At 45.2% G+C, this 9,200-nt stretch overlaps 1 protein-coding gene across 4 annotated transcripts in view; it reads left to right on the top strand.

Moving 5' to 3' along the window:
* The first annotated feature begins 4,198 nt into the window (after positions 1-4,198).
* Positions 4,199-9,200, top strand: part of KCNQ1 (potassium voltage-gated channel subfamily Q member 1) — a 553,569-nt gene continuing 548,567 nt past the window's right edge. For 3 of the 4 annotated variants that reach the window (XM_034770267.1, XM_034770265.1, XM_034770268.1), the window contains exon 1: positions 4,200-4,787. In XM_034770267.1, the coding sequence (XP_034626158.1) occupies positions 4,393-4,787 (395 nt within the window). In that variant the 5' untranslated portion in view covers positions 4,200-4,392. Of the gene's footprint in view, positions 4,788-9,200 lie in introns of all 4 variants that reach the window. The other variant, XM_034770266.1, reaches the window with a different exon arrangement.

The raw sequence follows: 9,200 nt of genomic DNA, 5'->3' as shown, positions 1-9,200 counted from the left end.
ATATTCTCATCATAGTGCCTAGAAGCCCTAGTCAAGGACTAGAACCCCAAAGTGGTAGGCCTCAACCAATGGAGGGTAGTAATTGAATTTTTTCATTTTTCACTCTGGGCTTAAGTAACCCCATAACAAAAGAGATTGGCAATATACAAAAAGTTAGTTTGTGAGTACCCTACTCATATGGGTAATTGCTCATCTCACGTAAATAAAGGCGGGGGACCTTTGCAATCTTGCCCAAAGAGTCACAAGGATGGTCTTGCTGGCTGCCAAACACATCACAATCAAATGTTACTAAAATCCCTGCCAATTCTGAGCCCAGGAAGTTGTTACTGGAGGCCAGAGAGAAGGCATCATTCCATTTCTACTGAAATCCAAAACTTTCCTCTTTGCATTATCAGCACTTCCATTGGCTAATCGAAAAACCAAACGATCATTTTGACTAGATTAGATACAAAAACCTTGTTATTAAGTCATACAATCGGTTATAATAAGGGACAGATTTTTCATGGCCATTGTACAGGTGCACAGGGTCTGGAGAGGCATTCTCTTCCCCCTTACATCCTATGCACAAGGACTGGGCACAATTACAGTCTGTGCACTTGGGGGAGCACAAGGTCTATTTTCTCCTAGCAAACCCAGGGCACAAGGTACCCAGACATTCCAAACCCGTGAAAAAAATGCAGAAATTGGGCTTGTTTTCAGCTGAATTGGCTTGTGAGTTGCTTGTTGGCTAGTTTTTGGCTTGTAGCTTTTTGCTTGTTTGGCTTGCAGCTTGTTGCTTCTTCTTTTTTTTTTTTTTTTTTTTTTTTTTTTTCTGATTGGCTCCTGGCAAGGAGGGGAGAGAGAGTCAGGGGTGCACAGCAGGCCTACCCAGTCCCAGACTGGACGCAGTCTGGATCTAGTCACATAGAGTATTGGCGTTCTTAGGGATTGGCTTGTTTTGGCCTTGTTTTGAAATGGGATTAGCTTTATTTTTGGTTTATTGTGAACATCAGCGTGCTTTTTTTACCCCGTGAAAGTTGGCAACTGTGAAGGTACCACAAAGGGGACAGTGAGGAGGCACAGCCATGACCTCCAACACCAATGTACTGGTCAGTGGAGCTGGCAGGGTACAGAAAGGGTGGTATGTTACACCACAGTGTAGCATGTGGATTGTCCCTACATGGCACAGAAAGTGACAGACAGTGACTTCATACCACTCCCAACGTGGGTCAGTGCCAATTAGTCACAATCTGGCTGTCTCTAGATTAGGTGAAAGGCAGATCTCCCTTCTTCTGGCATGCTGTTTTGCTAAAGTGACTTGCTAATCATGTTTTATTTTTTTCATAAAAAACAATCACTGCCATCTTATTTTTCAAACGGATGTATTTAGTCTTTATTGTTTGTAAGATCAATATTTTGCTTTTCTTCATGTAATAGACAATAGGCCAAATAATAAAATCATGCTCATTATACTTCCTGAGGATTTGGCCCAATCCCCCTGCGTAGCTCTCTCTGGTTTGAATGGAGCTGCAATGAGTAAGGCTGTTTTTGTTTAACTTTATATAGCCCCTTATCTTACCACAACATTTTTTTGTTTAAGCACAAGTATCTCCCATGAACTCAGCACAGCTAGTTCTACTCTATTCTGGCCTAGAAGGAAAAAAACAGCTCTCCAGAGCAAAGATAATCTCCCCTTTAGGTCTGGGAATAGAAATTGTTAGCTAATTGCTGCAGCATAGGCTCTTGTAACTGTGGCGTGAAACAATTTGTCATAGTAAAGTAAGTCATTGCTTAAAATAGTAAACAGAAAAACTGGGCCAAGCCCTCACATAACATAACAGTAATGGCCAAACACATATAGCAGGGGGCCTCCACAAAAGCAAACATATTTTAAAGGTGGTGAAGAGAGGGTCAACTATGGTCCGAGAGCTAAAGGGCAAAACTTATTGCTCTCTAGTTCAACCACCTATTCATCATTTATTTATATCATGGTAGCACCTAGAAACCACAATGAAAAACTAGGGCCCCATTGTGAAAGGCGCTGTTACAGAGAAATAACAAGGAAGACAATCCTTGCACCAAGCAACAGAGGGTCCTGTGGCACCTTTAAGACTAACAGAAGTATTGGGAGCATAAGCTTTCGTGGGTAAGAACCTCACTTCTTCAGATGCAAGTTATGCTCCCTATACTTCTGTTAGTCTTAAAGGTGCCACAGGACCCTCTGTTGCTTTTTACAGTTTCAGACTAACACGGCTACCCCTCTGATACTTGAGTCCTTGCACCAGTAACCTCACAATTAGAGCTGTGTGGAGAAAGATAATTTCATTTCACAGAGGATTTCAAAATATGATTTGATTCTGCTTTAGAATGAAAATCAAAATTTTTTAATTACTGTGGGAAAGCGAATGGGCCCGTGTCTGGGACAGTCTGAATGGTGGGCTGCCTTGCAGCCACAGACCCTGCACCTCCTGGGATCTCTTGGGAGCCTGGCGTGCGGAAGAGCTGACAGCCTGGGAACTTGGGGGCTGGTGTTCCCAGAGCTTCCACAGTCTCAGCTCTCCATCAGCCTGCTGGGTTGGGCTGCCAAAAAGTTGGTAGCCAAGTGGGCACACGGGCCGGAACCCTGTCCCCACAAACCATTTTGATTTTGACCAGTCAGCATTTTCCAATGGAATAACCTTCTGGGGGAGAATTTCTAATAAATCCTACTCATGATCTGCATGTCAGATAGGATCCAACCAGTGGAGGAAATGGACAAATGGAGTGTGTGGGGCGGGGAGGTGAGATAACAATAAAAAGAACAGTTTAGCACCAAAGTCTAAGACACAAATTATTATTTACACCTAGAGATCTAGTAGAGGACATTGTGTCTGTAGACACAGCCCTGCACCAGCATCACCAACATATGAAACAGCTCTGCAAAGGGACCGTTCCTCAGAAAGCCCCTTCTGAGGTAAAGTCCCTCACCTGCTCTTACGTTCACCTTGAAGAAAGTTATTGTAAGCTTGAAAGGATACAGCTGCTTTCTCCCCTGGTGGCTAGCCAGTGAGCTATGATGCTGTCCTTTTTTGTTTTTGTTTTTTTTTTAAATCCAACCAACTCTGTCCACATATCTATTCAAGTGACATCATCATAGGACCTAATCACATCAGCCATGCCATCGGGGCTTTTTCACCTGCACATCTACCAATGTGATATATGCCATCATGTACCAGCAGTACCCCTCTGCCATGTACATTGGCCAAACCGGACAGTCTCTATGCAAAAGAATAAATGGACACAAATCTGACATCAGGAATCATAACATTTGAAAACCAGTAGGAGAACACTTCAATCTCTCTGGTCACTCAGTAACAGACTTAAAGGTGGCAATCTTGCAACAGAAAAGCTTCAAAAACAGACTCCAACAAGAAACTGCTGAAGTTGAATTAATATGCAAACAAGATACCATCAATTTAGGCTTGAATAAAGACTGGGAATGGCTGAGCCATTACACACATTGACTCTATTTCCCCATGTTAAGTATCCTCACACCTTCTTGTCAAACTGCCTGAAATTGGTCATCTTGATTATCAGTACAAATGTTTTTTTTCCCTCCTGCTGATATTTGCTCATCTTAATTGATTAGCCTCTTAGAGTTGGTAGGGCAACTCCTATCTTTTCATGTTCTCTATATGTGTATATATATCTCCTTACTATATGTTCCATTCTATGCATCCAATGAAGTGGGCTGTAGCCCATGAAAGCTTATTCTCAAATAAATGTGTTAGTCTCTAAGGTGCCACACTACTCCTGTTCTTTTAGCCAACAGAGTGGCTCTTTCCTTTCCCTTACCAGGGTTGGTGTATGGCTCATCGGTCCCACAAAGACAATCAGGTCCCCATCACCTGGTGCAACCCCAAGGCAGCACCCAGTCCCCATCTCCGCTGCCACCGGCAGGCAGGCGGGCAATGCTGCGAGCGGTGCGGCATTGCCTGACCTGCCCCGGCCCTTGGAGCGGGCAGTGCCCATGGCGGGCTTTCTGCTTTACACTCCGGCTCCAAGCGGGGGGCCGGGCACCCTCCCCCGAGCGAGCGAGTAGTTCGTGCCAACTGCCCGGGGAATGCCCGGGGGCGAGGCAGCTCCCGCGGTCACCCGGGCTCGGAGCCTCCCCTGGGTGGGAGGCGGAGACCTCGTACCTTTCCCGGCGGGGGCCGTCCCCCGGGGTGGGCCGGGCTAGGAGCGCTCCGGGAGCGGGGAAGGGAGGGTGTGAGAGAGACTCCCCAGCGGTGGCTGGCTGTCCCTCCCGCCTTCCTTCCCCGGGGCAGCGCCGGGGCTGCATCCCTGCCCTCTCGCCCCTGCAGTGGCTGCCCCTTTCCCTCCTTCATCGCGCACACTCCTCCTCCTCCTCCTTCCCCCCACGCCCCTCCGGCCATGACCTCCTCCCCCAAGCCTGAGAAGAGACGCTGGAGCTTGGGACGGCTGCCTGGGTCCCGGAAAGGGAGCATGACTCCCAGCAAGAAGCCCTCCGCCCTGGAGCTGGCTGAAAACAGCCCCAGTGCCCACTATGCCCCTATGCCCCCCGCCCAGGAGCAGATGCAGCAGGGCTCCAGCCAGCCGGCGGATCCGGATCGGGGCGAGCCGCAGTACAAGAGAGAGATGGTGGTGGTGAACACGGACTGCCCCCGGCCACACATCAACTTGGACCCTCGGGTCTCCATCTACAGCATCCGCAGACCGCTGCTGAGCAGGACCAACATCCAAGGCAGGGTCTATAACTTCCTAGAGAGACCCACCGGCTGGAAGTGCTTCGTGTATCACTTCACTGTGTGAGTAGTAAACTTCGCTTCCCCCTGGGGGCCGCCGCTGCTGGCAGTGCCCTACCACTCGTGTAGCCCGCCCTCTGCCCTCCAACGTCCTTCTTCCCTGATGTCCTGACAGCTGCTTGGGGTCAAATGCTGCTGCCGTAAGGCACTACTCTGGCAGGAGGGGGAGCAGAGGGTTGCATGAGTCCTAGGCTTTGACACTGTAATTACAATCAGTTGTTGAAGGATCTGACTTATTCTTGGAAAGGACAAACTGCATTGAGCTAAGGTGCCTTTCAGACTCCAGGCAGAGTGATTTACAAAGCAATCTGTGGTAAATTTCACATCCCTAGTTGTGGTGTTTGTTAATAGTGTGGTGTTGCTCTCCCTCTGTCAGAGCAAAAATTTACTTTGCTGGGTCAGGTGTATATGCGACCATGTAGGTCTTATGCAGATTCTAAACTGCTCTCATTTTAGGTTTCACAAACAAAATCTACCTAGCCAAGTAAATGTAAATCTTCTTATCTAGTCTGGCCTGTATCTATTTTTAATGAATGTGTTTGACCTATGTGTGTTCCATTCATTCATTACTGTTCTTGGTAAGCAAGGCATGAAGTGTTGAGAACTCCTCATTCCAGCCATGTTACCAGAGCAAATAAATTTTGTTTTTCAGAGGGCAGTTTAATCTAACTGTCTGTTAATGCTTGTTTGAACAATTATTCTGGGCCTGATTCTGTTACCCTTTCTTATATTGCATAGTGCCTCACTCTGCAAGTAGTCCCACTGAAATCAGTGGGGGGAGGAGGAGGAAAATGTTAGTGTAGGTAAGGGCATCAAAATCTAGTTCAAAGTGAGTAAGGGTAGTAGAATTAGGCCCTCAGTACCTTTAAATATTGCATCAAACATCTTTTTAATGACTGAAATGAGCAGTAATGACACCTGTATTGAAAGTCTAGCTTATTAGCCCACCTCCTCACTTTACCTGGCTTTTACCTCTTTCCCCAGAACCTACATATTGGCAGGAGGTTTACTGAATTTCTTTAATTATGAAGTATTGCAACACTTGACTTACGGTTTTCTGGTAGGCATAATAAGCATTGAACATCAAACTTATGCCAATATGTATCTCATTCCAGATTGTGTATGAGGAAACCAAAGCAGCCTTATAGATGTGTCAGAGCGGGCTTTTATTAAAAAAAAAATAAAAATCCAAGAATCTGAAGACATCTTACATATTTACTAGAATAAGAACATAGCATCAGATGCCTTTCATAATAGGGCGTTCCCTTACAGTTGACATAAATTATTTGTTTCTTCTTGTTGGTATAGAAAGAGATAAAGTAGGTTACATCTTAAATGGTTCATTCTTTGATGCAAATAAGGATTTTAAATAATTAATTCTTAATTATTCAATTACAATATATTATTTCTTTCAACATCCCCTTTACATTAGGCAACTCCATTATTCTGCTGCTGTAGCTCAACTGGAGGAAGATGGATGATGGTTTATGTTGTAGTGGCAACTGTGGCTTTACCACGCCTGATTCTGTTGTGGAGACAGTCCTTCACTACATTCCTTCAAGCTTATAATGGTGCCAATACTTCTGGTGATTGTAGTCAAGAGAGAAGATGAGTTCTGGAGTATGCTAGAGCTTCTGTGCTGTAGGTGTGTTCAGGTGCTGAATTATGTACAATGTCTATAGTGTCCTTTCACATGGAGCAATGTGTCAGTCTTGAACCAACACAGTGGCGGATCAGTGCTGTTGTTCATCAGCAGTTTACAAATGTATGCATGAAAAATTAATGCTTTTTAATCTCAATGTTATAAAGGGTTTACATAGCCTTTGAGCAATTTGCAATATTACTTCCAGGTAATAAGATCCAGGAGAAATGTTATGGATGTCTTGGATCAGTTTATTTAGGTAAAAAATGATCCAGTGGCTGAAGGCAAAATTGATGTTAGTGTGTCATAAAATCACTTTTGAAAGCTGCATAATACAGAGGTTTCTCTGTCTGATCAGGCCGGTTCTATCTGAACGGGCATCTCTGGCATTTTAAGGGCCCAGTCCTAGGGATAGGATCCAAGTCAGTTCTGGTGACTTTTTTTTTTTTTAATTCTGATGATCAAAGCAATTATTTGAAATAAAGAATAAAGTTATAAATAGTATTATACAGTAAATACAGAATCTTTCATCCGTAGAAATAAGTGCTGTATATGCCCAAAATTGAGGTACCCAAAATAACTTTTGAAAAGCTTTGCTAATATCTTCTAAAATTACAGTATTAGGAGTTTTACCTTAATGCTGGGTGTAGGAAAGATACACGTGAAGAGCAGAAGTCATGGCCAAGTGTGTCCTCAATAGAAAACACGCCAGTGACATTCATGCTACTGTTTTATGGGCATGCCCATTTTCAGATTGTAAACCTACATCCAGGGGTTTAAACGGGGCAGTAGTTGGGCCACGTGAGTTTTCTCCTCAGTGAAAAATGGAACAATTCTGTTGCCTTTTTTTTTTTTTTTTAAGTGCGGGAGAGAACAATTTGACACTTTTTGAGTTATACAACTGAAGAAAGAAATGAAGATGGTTTCTTTGCTTCCTTAATTTAAACCTTATGGCCAGATCCTCAGTAGGTATAGATTGGTATAACTCCATTGACTTTAATGGAGCTCTGCTGATATATGCTAGCTGAGGATCTGGCCCTAATTTTTCAAATAGAATTTTGCAGGTATGCTAGTAGGTAGTATGGGCTGGTCTTGTTTGCTGGGTTATTTTTTCAGGGGTGGGACAGATAAATTAAAATCCTGTAATTCTGTTTTAGGAATGGAATTACAGGGTGCACAGAAAACTTTAAATTTTTTTTCCTCAAAGTGAGCGCACAAATGCATGGCATTAGCATTGAGCCCAGTGAGCAGCCACTGCTCCAAAAGAACTGTTCATGTGAATTGATGAGTGACAGTGATACTAAATATTCTCAAACACCTCAGTGTGCCTGGCTAAATGTCTGGTGCGTGGCTATAAGGAGACAACAGCAGGGTGCTACCTCCCCAGTGCATTCCCATTGCCTCCCAAGACTGGCATTCATAAGGGTTTTTTTTTTTTTTTTTTGAAACCTGACACTTGATGCCTTCTACCAGCAGGGGGAGCCGAACTTATCTTTTCTTCTGTATGCTGTGGGCAGCAGACTCTACTCTCGTTGCACCATTTCCAGCAATCCTACCACCATCCTGGGGTTCCTCTGGGACTTTTGGTCTGCAGTGTGTGCCCCTCCAGCTCTCTAGCCTCTCTCCCTGTGATTCCTTGGACTTCCTTGGGGGTCTCATCCTTCCCAAACTGAACCCCTAGTGCGCTTGTTCACCACTGAGCGACTGGGCCAAGGATAGGGTTTTTTTAGATGACAACCTCCAGCAGCTGGAGGAGACAGCAGTTTTTATTGGTGGTTGAGAGGAAAAAGTCTCTCATGACTTCACAGAGCAAAAAACCTGGCCAGCGGCTAGACTAGCTGGATGCAGCAATGAGTTGCCATTAAGCTGGAAAAAAGAGCAGAAGGCCAGTATCTCTGACCAAAAGCCAGAGGTTAGGCAGTTCTGTTAGGGGTGTTGGATAATGGACTAGGTGGATCTTTGGTCTGATCCACTATGGCCATTGCTCTGTTCAAGTTTCTAACAACTAGGGTTGCCACCTTTCTAATTGCTGGTAACCAGATCCCCGAGGCCCCACCCCGCCCCGCCTCTCCTCCTCAAAGTCCTGCCCCAGCTCCACTTCTTCCCTTGAGGCCCCGCCCTGTTCCATCTCTTCCCCGGCCCAGGGCCCTTCGCTTGCTTCTTTCCCCTGCTCCCCCCGTCGCTCACTGGATCATCTCAAGGAGCCTGCCAGCAGGTAGGAGATGGTCCTGGCTGAGCAGGAGCTGGAGCAAGTTAATGACCCCGGGCCTGTCCCCACCCTGCAGTAACTGGACTTTTGGTTCAGGTGCCATTTAGGGTTGCCCTGTCCACAGAAACTGGGCACCTGGCAACCCTGAGTCACCCAGACACAGAAGCCAAAAACTGGACTGTCTGGGTAAAAACTGGATGGGTGGCAACCCTACTTTCTACACTGGAGGAAGTGGGACACTGAACAGACAAGCTGAGGTTCTTTGATAGAATTGGATGTACTGTGGGAGAGCTGAAGAGCTATTGTTGGTCAGGGACTTTAGTAGATTATATGTGAGGTGTGCTGTGTCTTTTTATATGGCCCCCATCATCATCTGCATGTCCTTCAAATATTTAAAAATAGAAATATCAATCTCTTTCTCTCTCTCTCTCTCTCTCTGCCTTCCCAGCTTGTAGGAGAAACAGCTTCATTCGTTTATTGTTTTTGTGTGTTGTGTGCACAAAGAACTGACTGAGGGAAAGCAAAGTTGAAAGAAAGAGTTCTGCATTTAGTTGTGCATGTGGTG

This window comes from Trachemys scripta, chromosome 4 (assembly GCF_013100865.1).
Source record: "Trachemys scripta elegans isolate TJP31775 chromosome 4, CAS_Tse_1.0, whole genome shotgun sequence".
Taxonomy (NCBI): domain Eukaryota; kingdom Metazoa; phylum Chordata; order Testudines; family Emydidae; genus Trachemys; species Trachemys scripta.
The sequence above is the reverse complement of the archived record's forward strand: the minus strand, read 5'-3'. Positions and strand labels throughout refer to the sequence as shown.